This window comes from Suillus paluster (assembly GCF_016628075.1).
Source record: "Suillus paluster strain FC165 chromosome Unknown EDB91scaffold_6, whole genome shotgun sequence".
In the NCBI taxonomy this organism is placed as follows: Eukaryota; Fungi; Basidiomycota; class Agaricomycetes; order Boletales; family Suillaceae; genus Suillus; species Suillus paluster.
This window is the reverse complement of record NW_024537566.1, coordinates 814872-831907: the sequence shown is the minus strand read 5'-3', so window position 1 is coordinate 831907 and position 17036 is coordinate 814872. Positions and strand designations below refer to the sequence as shown.

At 49.1% G+C, this 17036-nt stretch overlaps 5 protein-coding genes across 5 annotated transcripts; 2 read left to right on the top strand and 3 right to left on the bottom strand.

Moving 5' to 3' along the window:
• The first annotated feature begins 404 nt into the window (after positions 1-404).
• Positions 405-1970, top strand: EDB91DRAFT_1108094 (Gti1/Pac2 family-domain-containing protein). Its single transcript, XM_041317536.1, has 5 exons — positions 405-564; positions 616-796; positions 851-940; positions 994-1156; positions 1209-1970. The coding sequence occupies exons 1-5, from the start codon at positions 510-512 to the stop codon at positions 1695-1697; spliced, it is 978 nt and encodes a 325-aa protein (XP_041181855.1). The 5' UTR covers positions 405-509; the 3' UTR covers positions 1698-1970.
• Positions 1971-4964: 2994 nt separating this feature from the next.
• EDB91DRAFT_1045900 (uncharacterized protein) lies at positions 4965-7093 on the bottom strand (the record flags this gene model as incomplete). The annotated part of the gene is made up of 4 exons (XM_041313219.1): positions 4965-5221; positions 5505-5764; positions 6410-6746; positions 6802-7093. The coding sequence occupies 4 exons, from the start codon at positions 7091-7093 to the stop codon at positions 4965-4967; spliced, it is 1146 nt and encodes a 381-aa protein (XP_041181854.1).
• A 213-nt stretch (positions 7094-7306) lies between these two features.
• EDB91DRAFT_1108062 (P-loop containing nucleoside triphosphate hydrolase protein) lies at positions 7307-11491 on the bottom strand. The gene is made up of 22 exons (XM_041317535.1): positions 11140-11491; positions 10858-11082; positions 10762-10801; positions 10683-10706; positions 10605-10630; positions 10518-10557; positions 10407-10465; positions 10090-10354; positions 9615-10037; positions 9512-9563; positions 9322-9460; positions 9260-9270; positions 9106-9208; positions 9033-9051; positions 8941-8982; positions 8835-8893; positions 8728-8784; positions 8129-8677; positions 7956-8073; positions 7777-7903; positions 7648-7731; positions 7307-7587 (listed from the first exon to the last, which is right to left on the bottom strand). The coding sequence occupies exons 1-22, from the start codon at positions 11413-11415 to the stop codon at positions 7434-7436; spliced, it is 2892 nt and encodes a 963-aa protein (XP_041181853.1). The 5' UTR covers positions 11416-11491; the 3' UTR covers positions 7307-7433.
• Positions 11492-11703: 212 nt separating this feature from the next.
• EDB91DRAFT_1217229 (uncharacterized protein) lies at positions 11704-12184 on the top strand (the record flags this gene model as incomplete). The annotated part of the gene is made up of 1 exon (XM_041320852.1): positions 11704-12184. One exon carries the CDS (start codon positions 11704-11706, stop codon positions 12046-12048), a length of 345 nt encoding a protein of 114 aa, XP_041181852.1. The 3' UTR covers positions 12049-12184.
• Positions 12185-13181: 997 nt separating this feature from the next.
• On the bottom strand, positions 13182-17036 carry EDB91DRAFT_1108061 (uncharacterized protein). Its single transcript, XM_041317534.1, has 14 exons — positions 16681-17036; positions 16570-16629; positions 16259-16520; positions 15767-16205; positions 15619-15717; positions 15419-15568; positions 15164-15370; positions 14780-15112; positions 14660-14731; positions 14545-14580; positions 13943-14496; positions 13756-13883; positions 13544-13704; positions 13182-13493 (listed from the first exon to the last, which is right to left on the bottom strand). The coding sequence occupies exons 1-14, from the start codon at positions 16895-16897 to the stop codon at positions 13254-13256; spliced, it is 2958 nt and encodes a 985-aa protein (XP_041181851.1). The 5' UTR covers positions 16898-17036; the 3' UTR covers positions 13182-13253.

The following is a 17036-nucleotide window of genomic DNA, read 5'->3' as shown; positions in this document are numbered from 1 at the left end:
AGTCTGACTACACCCGACTTTCTCGTGGGGATTTTTTTTTGCCGTGGATGAGTACCCAGGCTATTCAACCCACTCTCGTTCATGATGTTGTGTTTGTTTTTGGGCAACATGATACACAGCTTGGCTTGCGTCTAGCCTCTGTTTAATGACCTTCTCCCGGGCACTGAGTTGTCTGAATGGACTACAAGGTCAAATAATATCTCACGAGCTTTGCCGACCACTTGAATTTGGTATGTGAGAAGGTTCGCCGATTTATCTTCTCTGCTTATTCGGACGATCGGCTGATCGGTACAGGGGTGTTTTTACGGCAGGAAGAACTTTGGCGCGCGAACTTGCGCTCTGGAGCGGGTACCTGAATGCGGGTCATCGAAACAAGGTTTGTTCGTCTCATGCCAGGATTCTGTTATCCACGTTGTTCGAGATCTCCGTCCATGTCAAACACGTCTGAGACTATAAAGCCCTCTCATTTGAGTAGCGGTTTTTAATTACTATCTCAGATCCTACCTAAAATGTCGCACTATTCACCTGTTGTCCACAACGGACCCCCGACACATCCTGCACTGCGTGAGTCGTCACCTCCTCTTAGTGGCTCTGTATCTTAAGGAGTCACCAAAGATGTCCGAGACGCCAAAGACGCGCATGTCGTCCTCGAGGCCGTGCGCCTCAACATGTTACCGTTGATCAAGCGGCGACTCACTGCTTCAGAAAGAGAGCAGTTATCCTCCGGGAACGTCTTCGTCTGGGAGGAAGCTGAGAGCGATGGAGGACTCCTACGCTGGACAGACGGGCGTAGATGGTACTTGTCATTTTCTTTTGTGTAGACGTTGTCATGACATGAGTCCATTCCCAGGTCGCAAAGTCGGATGCGTGGTGACTACCTGTTCTACGAGGAGAAGATGGAGACAACTCAGGAAGAGAAAGATGCTAAAGCTGCTTTGAGGTAATTCGTTGCCCTTTGAATCAACATCTGTCTTGGTGTTCACACCATCTCAGAGCACTTCGTACCACTGATCCACTCGCTGTGGCTCCTCCGACAAACAGAAGAAAGGATCGTCCTAATCGTCCGAACGGATTAACGAAACAAACTTACTCCGCATTAGTCTATCTTCCGGGCTCAAGTCTCCCGCGTAAATGGCATGTTGTTGCATACTTCACAGTGAGTTTGATCTACACGATCCAAGGGGGCATCTTATCCATTACCGCAACAGGGGGATGACTATGTCCGGCTTCCTGTCATCGAAAGTTACGATTACCTTCGAAATTTACGAGTTCCGGGTGGCATATTTGTCTCCAGCAAAGCCAGCGGATCTCGCACCGATCGCTTCTCTTTCACCACTGATGGAATGGACCCATACAATTCGGCGGGCCATGTACATGGCGGACCAAGTCAGCACTCTAATTTGCATGGAATCCCCAGACGGCCTATGTCTTCCGCTTCTTCGTCATCGTCAATCCCTTTGTCTCCTACCCAGCATCATCCAAGTCATCTGCCGGCATCGGCTGTTACCATGAGACCTGGACATACAGAGACGACCCTACCTAGCATTTCGATTTTGACTGATCAACGTACTGCACCAGAATTTCGACAACCTCATTCCCCGCAATCTGTGCAGCTCGGTCATCCTTCTCCAACAAGCTACAGTCCCTTATCTGCAGAGGACAGACGAGTACTCAATAGCTTCAAAGTCGTGTTATAGCATTTCCCCCTCGCCTCTGACGTTGGAAACGTCTTGGTTTGTTGTTATTTTTCCCCGGACGTTGCAGAGGCCCTGCGTTCGTTTTGTTAATTTCTTGGAACGGCCGATATTTTCCTGACGCAACTTTTAATATGTAACCATCCTCTCCCCGACCATGTTAACCTCCTGTGACTGACAAGGCGGTGAAGAACATATCAAGAGACTCTTATATGATACTCGGTCCTCGGACAATTTGAAGTCCCGAATGCCAGAACACATTTGAGGTATTGTTCATTTCCGTGTGTCTCAACGCAGCGCCGAACACCACACTCAACGTCGGGGTGCTCAGCCCACAGCGTGTGTTTCAGGGGAGAGAAAAAATCCTGTGGTTCCGTTCACAGAGCTTTCACGCTGGCCATCGCGCGGCCCAACTCTCGTGCTAGAGTTGCATCTTGATATCTTTGCGTGAAGTGATATTAATCAGCTCTTCGATGTGAACCCCAATTCTTAATCGAAGAAGGTGCTCGCACGCCAACGCGCTGACTGTTCACTTCCGCGTAAATGTTACACCCTGCACCGTGGATTCTATCAGGTTTCCATTTTTTGTGCTCAATCTAAATCTGTATGAGTTATTTGTGGCTTCAAGCATGTGGTTGCAGTGACGATAGTATGCTTCTCGCATTTTGCTATACCTGTACGCCTACTAGCAGTAGGAACGTGCACGTGCGCCGCATTCGCGGAAGTTTTCAATCTTTGACCGTCGTACTCAACGACGCGAATCCTGATACTACAACCAAGACCCGGACCAAAGTATGACGAACCAGTGTGCACTACCACGTCCGACATAAGTCAAGATCTAAGCATGACGGTCACCAGTAGCCGATTGTAGCTCATGGGAACCTGATGGAAGATGTATTATTGTCAATACATGTCTGGACTGTCAGCTTGGTAGGCCCTGAATCTCCGATGCCCGTAGCGGGGACGGGATGCCATGCTTTGGCCATGATAAACAAATAGATGGCAATCACGAGTCCTCGTCTATTTTTTTCTCTTACTGCGGATCAACAGTAAAAGCCGTGACCATGCGCCCTAGGCTGTCCTTCAATTATTAGATGTGAACTCGAAATTGCGGGACATCGACTGTAAAGAAGCTTCGTACTGCGTCTCGTCCCACAATCGCGCAACCACGAACGCTCTGTCAGGAACGAGAATGACTCCAGATTATGACGAGTTTATGTCCATGCTAAATAATTTTCTCGAAGGAGGCCGCCGTGCCATCCGTCACTTTGCTGCTACTCTCGGTTAATTTTTTGTCCAACTCCGAGCCCGCCGAAAGTATAGTCTGGTATAGTGACGAGGGTGAGAGTCTGCACACGAAGCGCATAGACATGCCAATGGTCCTTGCGGCAACTTGCAGCAACGCCGTTCGAGAGGCTTCAAGAAACCGCGTGGCCTAAAGCACTGACACCCTGGCGAGATATTTAGTGATTGCGCGATGAGTGAGAATGATTTAATCGCTCATCGCGTGCCTTTGGTGATCCTCGGCATTTGAAAGTTCCGCTACCGCCGTTGATTCAGATCGTACTGGTGAATTCATGCTCAGCGATGATATTTGGACACAAAACTCATCTTAACATTGTAAGTGTTTAAAATTCTAATTCGAATCTGAAATGTGCGACGGTTGAAAAGGTAGTTGGAGATTCAGAAGGAAAGACTGCTTCCTTGTCGTCTGACCAGGAGAAGTGACATGAGTCAGAGCTCGCCTGACTGGTGACTAGTACCGGTCTCCAGCTTAGGGCTTTAGTCACGGTACTGCGGTCAACAGCTGTGTACACTCTCAGATCAGACGTTACAGAATATGCAGCAGCCTGTCTACGACTGAGTAGATGTTTGAGAATGACCTCCCAAACCACTGTGTATGTGAGTAGAGATAAGAGTCTTTATAACACGTAGAGTTCCTGTTTTGAATGACTTACTGTGATGATACTATGAGTAGCTCGTATCATACTATCATAATAGTCCCCGACCGTTGAAGAGTTGGGGTAGTCTTGTGTTAGCTGTGAAGCGGGTGCCGTGACTAAGCGGTCTGGCTATAATTTAGGATATTTAGGTTGAAGTTCCGCTTTCATACGAACAACAATGCCTAAATACGTTACCAGCCTGAGTGGGTACATTGAACACCGTGGCTTCTCATCGTCTGCATCAAGTTCTAGATTAACACCCATTTGAACTTGCTCTTGGCAATCCTTTTCAGCGACTATCTCGGTGAGAGTCGATGTCAAACGTATGTGACTTGTGTGCGATAGGACAGTCGTGGGCACGACGATTCACGAAGTTTGTGTCTAGCTATATTTTACATCGCAAGGTTTTCCTTTTCTGCAGCTTAGAGCGCGGTGCTCAACAAAATTAAACGAGAGTACTTGTCCAGTCTCCATGCATTCGGTCCAGATTCGACCAATCAGTCGCGCCGAGGTCAGTCGCAGAACACGGGATCAACTGTGACATATGTTCACGGAAGTCAAATTGCTTGCGGTGAGTATTTTTCCATGAGCCCTTGTCAACACAATCTCTCTAACCTCTAGGACAATCTCCACATGGTACTTATTTCGCTGCACTGCCTTACTAAAAGATTTATTTACTGCTTGTCCTATCAGGCGGTCATCCGTCCCATGATTGTTTGTCAATGTGTGAATCACCCAACCAGGAACCCCCTGTTAGTTTTCATACCTTATGTTGATGGACTCTGCTTCCGGTGGGTAAGAATTATCACCATGTCTCCATGAATTATTCGATGGGCTTTAAGGCTTCGGGTGTTTTGAAGAACGCCTGCCACAGCTAATACGATGATGTCGTCGTTTTCATTCGGCAACTGGCGGCCTTGGAGCTCCCTCTCACAGGCTTTCTTTCATCTTTCTTCCTGCTGCATGAGGAAGGAAACGCTTATAGCGACATTATCGTTCTTTCCGTTCGACTATCACTGATAGATGTGATCAGGCAGTTTCAGTCATATAACCGCTCATCCGCAGCAATGCTGTGGGAGACAGTGGATTGGCCACAACCAATGAGGTGCTCGTGATTGTTGACTGGGACCGGTAGATAAGACTCGTGACTAGCTAATTGACTTGCGAATAAATGATGTCATGTTCTGCTACTCAGTGACGTCGTGCGACGCGACTGCGGGCCAAGGACAGGAATCAAGCAGTGGAAATTAAGCGCGCTAGACATTACAACATTTGGCATGAGAGAGTGAACTAGGGCGGAAAAAAAGAATCGCAGCTCCTCGGTAGCTTACACTTCGCCATGCATTATTCGTTTACCCTCTTGCACTTTACCCTCCTTGCCACTCATCTTCCCGGCGATTATCTTTGCCTCGCCTCGTACTTTATCCAGGAAACTCACCCGACGTTCCTTGGGGCTGTTTGTCTCGCTCGCTGAAGGCGCAGATGTTAGCGACACAGGAGAACCTGACTGAGATTCCGCCTGATCTGCTCCTTCGCCAGCGCGCAGAGGATGCAGCTTCGCTGAATGGTAATCGGTATCGTGGCCTCCTGCTTCAGCTTGACGAGTGTGTTTGACGCCCTCTTCGCTGCCCTTGTTACCAGTAACTTTGCCTACATCGTCCTTTCCGTTCCTATCGCCTTTGCTCTTGGTCCACTCTTCACCCCCAGGCTGCTTCGCTTCCTTTTGATGATACACACCGGCTTCTTCACCATGAATGTCCTTCTTATCGCGAGCCCTATCGTCGAAGCCCGCTTGAACCATAATTGGTTTATAGAAAATGCATCAAAAACGACGTGCACGTACCTTCCTTCGCCGGCTCGCATGCACCCACTGCACCTCCTGCCACGGCAGTTTTGGCTGCCTTACTCTCTGCTGTCTCGCCTGGTTGCTGATCACGTGTCTGAGCCGCTCCCATGGCGGCTCCGCCAATACCAGTTGCCTCAGCATAGCGTGAACGTTGCCCTTCAGGCACTTCGTGCTTCGGAGTGGTTTCACAGGATGCGAGCTTTGGGTCAGAAAGCTTTGCAGGATGCTGAGTCGTCGGTGTTGTGTCCAGTTGCGGAGGATCTGTCTGCGACCCATACTGACTGGACTGAGCCTGAGAACACAGATCCTTCGCAGGGATAGAAGGCTACAATGAAGATAACCGTCGTCAGATTTTAGATGCAACGAGGGAACGGTGAATAACAGAAACAGACGCGCAAGTCAATGGACGACCGAGGTTAACAACCGAGAAGTACAGCGCTTTCTACGAAAACCCCGGAGAAGAAGAGCCATAAGCATGGCACAGCCCAGCCCACGTATCAAGCCCCAAGGCCCCATGGACGTCAGGGACTCGGTGTTTACCTAGGCGAGTCCGAGTCCCACGTGCGTTGGAAGCCACTGAACATCTCAACTCCTCAACAAGAATCTAAAAACCATCCGCAGCAACGACACCGCGGGAATTGAAATACATTGCCATCACTATCAGTGATGCGACTTGGTGCGATCATGATCGAACCTGACATGTGTCCGGCAATGAGCCCGCGACAAGTGGCAATGTGCTCCCGCGAATAAATAGCTCCCGTGAAATGCCGATGACGACGTTGGAGTAGTCGAGGACGACACCAAAGTCAATACGACGAGAAAGCGAAAGCGAAAAGAAGCGAAACTATCCCATCCGCGGACAACACATAATCTCAGCAGCAAAATGCAGTGCACCATGGCTCGCATCAACTCGCCCAAAAATAAACATCGAGAAAGAAGACAGGTGTAGAGGCAGAGACGGACTTGTACTTACTTCTGGCTTCCCCGCAACAGCAGCACCTACGGGATAAGTGGCATTTTTTGCTCGGTTACCACCTTGTATTTGAGTGTCGTCCTTTTTCAAATTGACCGGTGTTTGGGCACCTTTCTCTGCCCGCTCATCAGGTAGTAATGCGACGCTTGATTCTGATATAGTTCCTGGCAGGGAACCAACACCCCCAACGTGTTCGCAAGGCTGAGCACCTTTTAACTCGGAACTTGGAAGAGAAGTAGAGAGGTGTTGCTCTGAATGGGTCCCTTTGGCCTGAGAATCCTTGTCAGGGGCTGATAGAAGTCAGTTAGAACAGGAAAGCTCATGTACGAGATAACATAAGCGCACACAAATAGTGAACCGCATTTTTGATGCCCTGAGGAATATACGTGGTCGCCGTCTCGACGGTACGCTCCATTTGTTCTGGGATGTACTGCTTCGCTGCGTGAACGACTGAGGCAACCGTCGTGGGACCTTCAGACCCGTCCCCGCGAGGCTGTTGTTGTTGCTCTTGCTCGGGTTCTCCGGGGTAGGAACCAGGAAATTCCTGACCTGGGGTGTCCAAATTCGCCGTGGTTGTGTTGGGGTGTTCCTCAGTCCTCTTAGCGAGATCAGAGTTCATAGTGTCGGACTGGAACATGGATTCAGTTTTGTCCGCCCACTCAGTGGGGGGCGTGGCAGCTGGTACTACAATGCTCGTCATTCTTGATGTCGGTCGACGGGTAAGAGGAGAGACGAGGTTTTATACTGCCAGGCCGAGAGTGACGTCATACTGGGAGGACCAGTGACGAAACCTCTCGATCAAGAGTCTGAATGTGGCAGTTTGTTGCGGCCGCATCTCTTACTCCAACGCCCGCCAAGATATAGTGCTCAGCTGTGTCTTGCTCCACTGTATGATGCTTAAGTATTACAGTGGTTGCTAGAACGCGTATGCTGCAGGCTAAATCGATCAAGGCACGTAAACTCACACTCCCAAAACTCTACGTAGTCTGCAAGGATTCCAGTTTCGCCTGTGTTTCCGCCATTTCTTCTTCCCAGGCTTTCCAGGCCTGTGGCTCCTGCTTCCAATGTTCATGACACTCATGGCATCTTATGTAGTATGCTGAAGTCTTAGCACCGTAGCCCAACAATAAACTGCAGAATCGGAGATACGTCAGTCAAGCTAAGCTCATCAGGTAACCACCATGCACTCACAACTCAGGTAGCACATCCCCGACAGCATCGATCTCCCCCTCAGGCATGCAGTCTTCGCAGAACGCTTGTGAGCATGTTTGGCACCTACATGATGTTAGACTAAATCGCTATCGAGGATATTCTACGCACCTGAATAACATTCCTCCTGAATCACCAGTGGAGCGATCGCAAACTGAGCACTTGTGTTGGGGACATCGGACCAAAGGTAGCTTGCGGAGTTGCGCTGCGGTGAGACCGTGACACTTAGGATGAAATACTAGTAGTATGGCGTCAGGAGCACGCTAAACCACAGGCTCGTTCAGTCTCACCTCGGGGACACGAGTTGCAGAGGACGACGTCGCCACCATCTCGACAATAAATGCACCAATCTTCTGTTTCGCGCGTTGCTTTCGCCTTCTTTTTCGAGGCCGGATTTATTTCCTCTGGCTAATGAAGGTATGTGTCAGTACAGCTTATATTCCGCAGAGAGCAGCACACGAACCGCGCTCTGGCCCATATGATCGGCGATAACTGTGATACCATCCACCACAACGGTCCTGTCTATGTGCGCTCGTTTCTGCAGTTCCTGCCACTCCTGCGCGATCTGGCTGTTGTTTTGATTGCGTTTGACGAGCTTGCCCTCGAAGAGCCTGCTCTGAACTTGAGCAACGCCGCTAAGAAGCCTTTGCTCCTCTTCCTCTGCGTCATGCAGCGTTTTCTCATCGATCTCTTGAGCAGCGTCATGCGAAGACACTAGCTCTTTCTTCAGCTTGGCATCCCGAGCCCCTTCTCGCTCTCGTGAGTCGTCTAAAATCTCTTGGATGGGCGCATCGAGGAACGTCCCCAAGTCCATGCCTAAATCTGATCGAGATAACGCGCTGCTCCCCTTGCGCAAAATGTCTAGGAGCTCTGTAGTCTTCAGTTGGGTATTATCCTCATTGGGAGAAGACGACGACGAGGAAGACATGACTTTCAGCGACAGGAACATCTTGCGACGTATACGGTCAAGCATCTGGTCTTCGACGCTGCCACGACAAACAAGGCGGTATACCTACAAGAACTTTGTTTGTATGGTGAGTTGTGATACAGGAAGAAACCTACTTTGACGGTTTTCGTCTGGCCAATGCGGTGCGCCCGAGCAATCGCTTGTAAATCATTCTGTGATTGGTTTTAGCGAGCATCAAGTAGACCTGGCGCGGTACGCTCACCTGAGGATTCCAATCACAGTCGCACATAACGACGGTCGATGCTTTTGTAAGGTTTATACCTATCCAAGTGTAAAAATCCGACCGCTGCAAGCAACACTTCACGTACCGAGTCCACCAGCTTTGGTTGAAACAAGGAAGACCTGATATGCTAAACGCTTTTCAGTCCACAGATGATACAGTATAAATCAAAGACCATACGAGACTTTTCTTGTTGAAACTACAGACAGCGGGCGTCAGCAAGCAGCTAGCGGGGCAAGAAAATTATCCCCACCAGCTTGATATCAAGATTCCGTCGAGGGCGGGTTGTGCCGCCATCGAGCCGAGCGTATGGTATTGACCGTAGCTCCATGTAATCCTCCAGGAGATCAAGCATGCTAATATCGTTGTGTCAAAGTGTATTCAGTGGAGGAGTGATTGCCCTTTACCTTGTCCATTGCTATGGCCACTCGTCAGTCTCAGGCTGTACATGTATTTTTGAAGAACTCACTGAAAAGATCAAAATACGCTCTCCTTTCGGCAGGATATCAGCAAGAAGCTTGTCGATGACGATGAGTTTCGAGGAAGAGGCAACAATGTGTTCGCCAACAATATACGGCGAAGGAGACGCGTCTTTCAGCAAATAAGGACTGTCGTCTAACCTCAGCAACGATCATAAGGGGACTAAAAATACGACTTACTGGTCACAGACTTTACGCAGCTGCATCAGCAAATTCATGAGCTTCCGCCATCCTTGGTGTTGTGAGCATGCGATATATATAAACGATCAAAGGAGGTGCTTACTGCCATTTGTTTCTCCAGAAACATTCCGGTTAATTGCTGAGGCGATGTGCGAAAAGACTTCCCTGCGACCCTCATTCATCGGGCCATCCTCCTCTGTAAATATCTCTTTGAGTTCCATTGTATCCATCCGTGTTAATAATCTGTAAGTCCAGAACCTCTGTGCTTCCGTCATGGGTATGAATAAGGTAAGCTCCTCGCGTGGCGGCACTGCTATATCGACGCTCGCCTTCGTGCGACGCATCATAATGATAGTCAAAAGCTCTTGTGCCGCCTTTAGGAAGGGTATCGAATAGGAACCACGAGAGAGGTCGAAGGATTCGTGGAACAACCGCTGTGAAGGAGCGGTGAATATGGTTGGGTATAGCCAGCTCAAGAGACCCCATAGCTCGACTAGATTGTTTTGCACAGGCGTGCCAGTAAGGACTAGCAGTGCACTGGTGAGATGACGAGATACATCGCGAACGAAACGCCTTACTGAGTCGGTAAAGGGAACCTATGCCACGGACTTTGCTGAAGAGGTTGGTATCTGAATTCTTAATCCTGTGCCCCTCGTCGAGAACACAATAAAACCACCGTCGACTCTTGAACCAAGAGTCCTCGCAAACATACGCCTCATAAGTTGTGATGCATAAATCAAACTTGATGTCATCGTTCCGGACGCTGTTCTTCAGCCGATCTCTCTCTGACTGACTACCGTGGAAACGAAACACCCGCAACGAGGGTACCCAACGGGCAGCTTCCTAAATTGATAGCAAACATGAGAAACGCTCGGGGATGGGAATCAAATCTTACGTTTTGCCAGGAAGACAAAACAGAAAGAGGGCAGATGATGAGATGGGGATCATGACTGCCTGCAACCAATTCTCAGCGTTAAGTAAAAGTGGGTCGTTGTGGGTGGCATACCCGTCTCGTTCTCTTGGATATGTGCAAAGAGGGATAGTGTCTGGCACGATGTCAGATAGAGGATGTGGATCAGGAGGGAAGAAGTACCTGTAGTGTTTTTCCGAGACCCATTTCTAGACAAAACGTCAACGTCGTGACGTACGAGATAAAACAAAGTGAAATTACCATCACCCAATATGCAGTTCATCCCTACGAGTAGTCTTAGTCTCTTTAGACGCATCATAAAGAGAGAGAGAAAGCACACCATTCTTATACATATAGATAAGGAATGCAAGTCCTTGAAGCTGCAAGCAAGAAGAATTCCAGCGAGTGCTACGTGGTTAAGATGCGTTATACGTACTTGATAGTCCTTCATTTCACCGCCCTCTATCAACGAAGGCTGGGTCGTGAGGACGCGGAGTGGGACATAATTCGTGTTTCCTCCCATTTCCTTCATTTCCTTGCACAGGGTGTCGAAGAATGATGTCGAGGGCAATAGTGGTTGAAACAGTTCGCGATGGCGGTACATCCAGCGTCTACGGGCAGATTCGAGTTGCACCCTTCTTGCATTTATGACTATGGTATTCTAGAACATCAATTATCATCAGCATCATCTCAGTATTATGACAATATAGAGCCTTACCGCTTTTTTATCTTCCATCTTCTGCTTTTTCTGAGAATTCAGGCCGCTGTCTTTGGCAGACAGTGAAATAGTTCTGACGCGCTTTCCCGTCGTCTGAACATTATCTCCGCTGTGTAAAGTATTCCGTGCACGTAACTTGATGGTAAGTTTCTTCCCCTCTTCGACTGGAGGAGTCCCGTCACCAATTAGAGTTGTACTGGACCTGGAGCTATCGAGAACATTCAGTTCGTCGAATTCTGGGTCGAGAAGATCCACTGGTTCAGACGTATGAGACATAGCCTGTTATTAGCAGACTGCAGGACACTCGTTGGTCCGACAGAACTTGTTGAGAGGTTGTGAAGACTGAGACCTAGTGCCACAATGTTGAACACGGTTCCACATAATTAGATTCAGGGCCGGTCATTACGCGTCGGTAAGCCAACATCTTCCTTTATATTCCGTTCTTCCTGGAACACTTCGACGTAACATTACAACAAACAACTATAAGGAGTTCTACTCCTTTTCGCCCGAACCAACACTTCAGAGCAAGGCCTTTTTTACTGTATTCGTATCATGGAATCTATCATGAATAGTATTGACCAGCAGCTCGTCGAAAAGAAGGAGAGGATTGCCAAGTCCATGAATTTGCACCAGGGACTTGTATCGCCTCTCTGGCGCCTGCCAACTGAGATTTTAGCCCAAATTTTTCATCACTGTCTCCCGGACTTCCGCCACTGGGAACGCGATTACCCGTCGCCCCACCCAACCCGAAGTGCTCCCATACTGTTGACCAGAATATGCCGACGATGGAGGGACGTTGTTGTGGGCATGCCTAGTTTTTGGTGCAACCTGTATTTGAGCAAGCGTAGGAAATGGGAGCAGGCAGCTTTCTGTTATACCTCATGGCTCGAGCGAACCCAAGGATGTTAACACTCGATTTCTATGAAGACGACGAGACCCACACACGAAGCCTTCTTAAGCCTTACATCAATCAAATCTCGTCTCTCTATATCAAATGTTACCGAGGCGCCAATCCCCACGTTATGTGGAAAGACCTCCCAGCACTTCAGCAGCTCGCCGCAAGGCCAGATCTAGAATATGAACTGCCACCTATGTCACAAACCGTCTCGCGAGTGCCGTCCACTCTACGTAGTCTCAAGCTAGTGGGGTACTTCGTCGGCATCGAGGACTTATCGTCTTTCAATCCCATATTACCACAACTGACAAACCTCGAGCTCCCCATACATCAACCAAATGTGTATTGCTTCACTTGCTTCGTCTCTCTCCCGACCTCTCCTCGTTAACGATTGGCATATTGTCCAGGCAACTCAGGCCGACCTCTCTTCAGCCATTCAGGCATGCTAAACTTCAATCCTTGCGCATCACCTATGTGTATGACAGCACACTCCACGACCTGTTCAATTCATCACCACTTCCCAATTTACGCGTGCTTGTTGTGAATCCGTGGCCTCACGAGGAGTTCAAGGCATTGTTAGCACGGTCAAACTGTCCCCTAGAGAGCCTGATTTTGGCCGCGACGTAACGACGGAATGAGCAGCGAGTGGAAAACATTACCCTCATTCCTTCCCTTGAAGTAGTAGTGGATCCCAAGTCTCGTGACTACCTATTAATATGAGACGTAAGCGTTGGCAGTAGAAAGGGTTGAAGGTATATACCAGTTACCCATCATTATCATAATCCAGTTCAATTCATGCATTGTTCACTTGTTTTGGACTGAGGGAGAATCGAACAAATAAAATTGCTGTAGCCGACGCAAGGTAGTTTGGAAAAATGATACGACCGAGTGACATTGGCTTCCTCCCGAACAAATGTTAGTATCCAGGAGGTCTCCCCTATTAATCTCCCTAGGTTGAGGGCCGGTCATTACGCGGTAAAGCTCGCCATCCAATCACCATCTACTATTTCTTGATCTTCGTCTGAAGTGGTCAACAAACAACATGCCGATGAATAATATCGAGGGAACAGCCGACTCAAATATCAGTCACACCCTGGACTCCGAGGAGGGTCTCGTTGGTACGCCACAAAACATCGTAAGCGTTCCGTTTTATAGGCACTCGCAAACCCTGGTCTATATGATCTTGCATTTCGGAACAAGTACAATACTTAAGGGCAAGCTACTGGTACCAACGCTCGCGCAACCGTTTCCGTCGCACCATAGGCTTCGTCACCACAATCGCAATCCCCAGCCCAGCAACCGTCAGCACAAGCTGCACTTTATTGAAATTCTCACTGAGGACGTCAAACGTGCCCGAAGGCGCGATGCGCGTGAAGAAGAGGTCCAGGCCGTAGACAAAGACCAGCGACGTGGACTCCAGCAGAGATGGAGAGGTAACGATGCGGCGGACATTTGCAACCTGTGGAGTGCGTGAGTATCGTGTACCTCGAGGATTGAGAGTATACGAACCTCGTAGTTGTGTGAGAGCACGAGTCGGGCGTCGTCTGGCAGCGCAGCATCATACTGTACGAGCATTTCCTCCTGCTCTTCACTAGTAGGCTTGTGCTTCGGACGTCTTGGATTGAGTAATCGCCGGGGAATAGACTGAATGCTGTTCTTGCGATTTGCAACTGCGTAACAGCGTGAAAAAACGGCACCGCCGAGTCACGAGGAAATCATACCTATGATGTCCTTCGTTGATATTCCAAACTTTGTCAAGGTTGGCGATATAGCAGTGATACCGTGAGGCATGATGAATGCTTGTTCATACGCGCTGACGTGCAGCGTCTTGTTGGAATACGACTGAAAGCTCGGAGCTATGTCAATATCGTCAGTCTCGTTCCCGAAACCTACCAGCAAAAGACCAACCTTCTTGTCTTATCATCTGGACCATCACCCTCGTAAAACTCAACAGAGATGACTTTATTTCCTTTGCTCTGCCCAACTCCAGGCAAGTTCATCAGTCGAAGTAATGGTACACCAGCCAGTTCTCGGTAAGAGTCCGCTTGCACGTCGCATACACCACCGGCAGCAGGAACGCTGGCATGGTAAATCACACTACCTTTGACCACGTCCAACATATATATCCCACACGTCCGGGATGGCGAGGAAGATGTGAGGACCAGCGTCAGGTGTGGGTTGAGGTACTTATACAGCGTCATACGGTTTCCGAGGACATTTCCAATCGATGCAATGGGACCCCGTGTGTTCGGAATGATGACGCGAATTTCCTCTTTTGGCGGCAGCGAAATTGTCCATGTTGGATAGGCAACATGGAACTGGGACACCTCGGGGTTAAGGGTGAGCTGATGGCCTAAAATCTGGCGCTGACCAGGAACACCCGCGCGGAGAGCGAGATGTATGGACGGGACGAACGACTCGAACTCAGCCAAAGCCGATGGCGTTTCTGGATAAAGGCGGGTCTATTGACTGTCAGACGCGAAGGATTTGAGCAAAGGAGCACAACACACCTGGAGGTATTCATCGAGCATGACTATTGTCCGGTTCTCGTTGGGAAGCATGAAAACATCGACCAACGGACCAAGGACGGCATCAAAGCCTTGCAAGGCAGCTCTAGAAGTAGACTGGGCCCGGATCCTCTCTGACGTCGTCCCCCGTGAGTGCATTCACGTGGAATAGCACAGTGTCAACAAGAGACTGAGCCGCATCAATATAAACCTTAGCAGCAAGGAAAGATTGGCTCACGTTGTCAGCCCGACGTTGTGTGACGAGCACTATTTGAGGTCCTTCTGGGTCGCTCACTGTCCGCGTGACAAATATCTTGATAGGGATTATGGTTCCTCCAACCTTTGCTGCCCAACCAAGGCCGAGCACGCGACTCCATAAGACTTGACCATTGCTGGAGTCGATGCCGAAGAGTTTACCATACGATGTAGCGGCTACAATGATCTGTCGGAAGCCGAAAGCGTCACGCGTGAGCGTATCTTCCGCTGAGGGAGATGCCGCCGACGCAGATACAGTGGCATATGAGCCAGTCGCAAAGCGTCTAGCAAAGTTTGCTAAGTACTGGGGAAGGTTCTTGAAAGGTCATTTAGCTTTAGCGACGTCAGTATACATGAACACCTGTACCTTTACGTCAGATAGCTGACGATGAAGGCGCTCAAAGTATCCTTCCTCATCTACAGCAGCATGGGACATGACAATCTTCTTCTCGGGCAGTTCGACGAATTCTGCGACTTGAATAGATGCCAGTGCTTCTTCCCGTACCCACTGCATTTTGTCATGTTGCCAAAGCTGTATTGAACCTGTCGAAGTGGTCAACAACATGCGAGTATTCTCAGTGCGTATCGTCCGTGCTGCTCAAACCGTCAAACGCCACCTAACATATAAATGAGATTTTTCCCTGGAATAATTGTAGATTGTGCTCACGTGTCGGACGACGCCATGGTCAAGCGTCTGGAAGGGAAACCCAAAACCAGAGGCTGATCCCTTGCCTTCAGATAATTGGATGGCAAGAGTTTGGTGGATGGCTTTCTGAATTTCTAGTTGCATAAGTAACTGTAGCAGACACAGAAGAAGCCTACATTGTGAGTGTTCGACCAATAAACACGCGCAATTCGTGGTTGGCCATCTCGACCAAGGCTTCCTACGAAATGAGAGTCCGATTGCGCCGGCGAAGGGGCCTGAGGTACTCCTCAGTAAACGGCACAAGGATGAAATGATGAAACATACTGCGTCACCGAATTCCCAGATTGGGCGAAGTGAAGATGTCTGTGCGTCAAAATGTATAACGTGCGTAGCGCCTCCGTCTGTGATTGCGAGAAATTGACCGTTGGTCGAAAGACCGAAGTGACGAATGCTGTGGTACTTGACACCCGGAAGAGCCATAACTTGACCCTTCAAATCAGGCGTTAATACGGCTGCTCTAAGAGCACCATCTTCAAGCCAGTTAATGCAGGCAGCTGTTGTTAGTCCTGTCTGGGAGCTAACCGCGACGAATTGTGATTGGCCGTCTTTTATGTTCGCCGGAATGTTGACAGACGCGATGACTTCGCCTGTGGTCGATGACAAGGTCGTCACGTGCAGAGTGTAGGACGCAATTGACTTCGCGAGTCCCACGAGATACACCGTTGAAGGGTCAGCGATGATGTGAGAATACAAGACCAAGGACCTAATTGACCATTATCAATGAAGACCGTATGATGTCAATATAATGAAACAAACCCTTGATCAGGAGAGTTCCATGTCCATAGAATTTCCCCAGTCTCGTCTAGACGGGTGACGGAGTCTCCGTTCGTCAATGCGAAATATGCCGTTGAGTTGAGGGAGGGGTCAGTAGAGCGCAGTAGCGAAATTCCCAGGTTTTGGGGTTCGTGGAGTCGTCCATCTACTGGGCTATGTAGCTGCTTCTCCAGTATGAGGTGGCCAGTTTCCAGGTCGTACGTGCGCAAAGTTGACCCTCCCGGTCCAGATAAAGAAGATACGCCTAGTACTATGTTTGACACGTAAACTTTGAAATTGACGTTATGACGCACTATTATCATGGCGGCTGAAGGCCATGATCGGATCCTCCGCATCATATATACTTCTCCATACTGTAGGCGCGTTAGTCGGAAACCGGAATCAGTGGGCAGGACGGTGCACACCTATTGAGCCATCCGTGGCGTTCAATGCTGCCAAGACGTTGTTGCTTGTAGTCGTCAGAACATAATCACCATGAAATGCAGGTGCGGTATGCGGAGAGCCATATAATGGTACGCCAATTAATTTCGTGTTCCAATCCACCACACCCACGTCAGATTCGTGTAGAGCCCATGCTGTGACACCTAGCGAAACGAGAAAGAGCTGGCGCAAGCAGCGCATGGAAGACAGGCTTCGAGTTCGGATAGACCGACGAATTTTGATGTTGCCAGAGTAAGAAGTAAAAGCAACTATATCTCTAGACTAGTAGTACGTGGTTTGACATTTACTTTGCTCCCAGCTGTTACTCGCTTTCTCACGG

Coding starts and splice junctions, on each gene's coding strand:
- EDB91DRAFT_1108094 (XM_041317536.1), top strand. CDS start 510: ATGTCGCACTATTCACCTGTTGTCCACAACGGACCCCCGACACATCCT. Junction 797..850: donor TGGACAGACGGGCGTAGATG/GTACTTGTCATT, acceptor GTCCATTCCCAG/GTCGCAAAGTCGGATGCGTG. Junction 1,157..1,208: donor ATGTTGTTGCATACTTCACA/GTGAGTTTGATC, acceptor TTACCGCAACAG/GGGGATGACTATGTCCGGCT.
- EDB91DRAFT_1108062 (XM_041317535.1), bottom strand. CDS start 11,415: ATGTCTCATACGTCTGAACCAGTGGATCTTCTCGACCCAGAATTCGAC. Junction 9,461..9,511: donor CTGCGTAAAGTCTGTGACCA/GTAAGTCGTATT, acceptor GTTAGACGACAG/TCCTTATTTGCTGAAAGACG. Junction 7,904..7,955: donor CTGCAACTCGTGTCCCCGAG/GTGAGACTGAAC, acceptor CCATACTACTAG/TATTTCATCCTAAGTGTCAC.
- EDB91DRAFT_1108061 (XM_041317534.1), bottom strand. CDS start 16,897: ATGCGCTGCTTGCGCCAGCTCTTTCTCGTTTCGCTAGGTGTCACAGCA. Junction 14,732..14,779: donor CACAACGTCGGGCTGACAAC/GTGAGCCAATCT, acceptor GATGCGGCTCAG/TCTCTTGTTGACACTGTGCT. Junction 14,581..14,659: donor TCAGAGAGGATCCGGGCCCA/GTCTACTTCTAG, acceptor CTTCCCAACGAG/AACCGGACAATAGTCATGCT.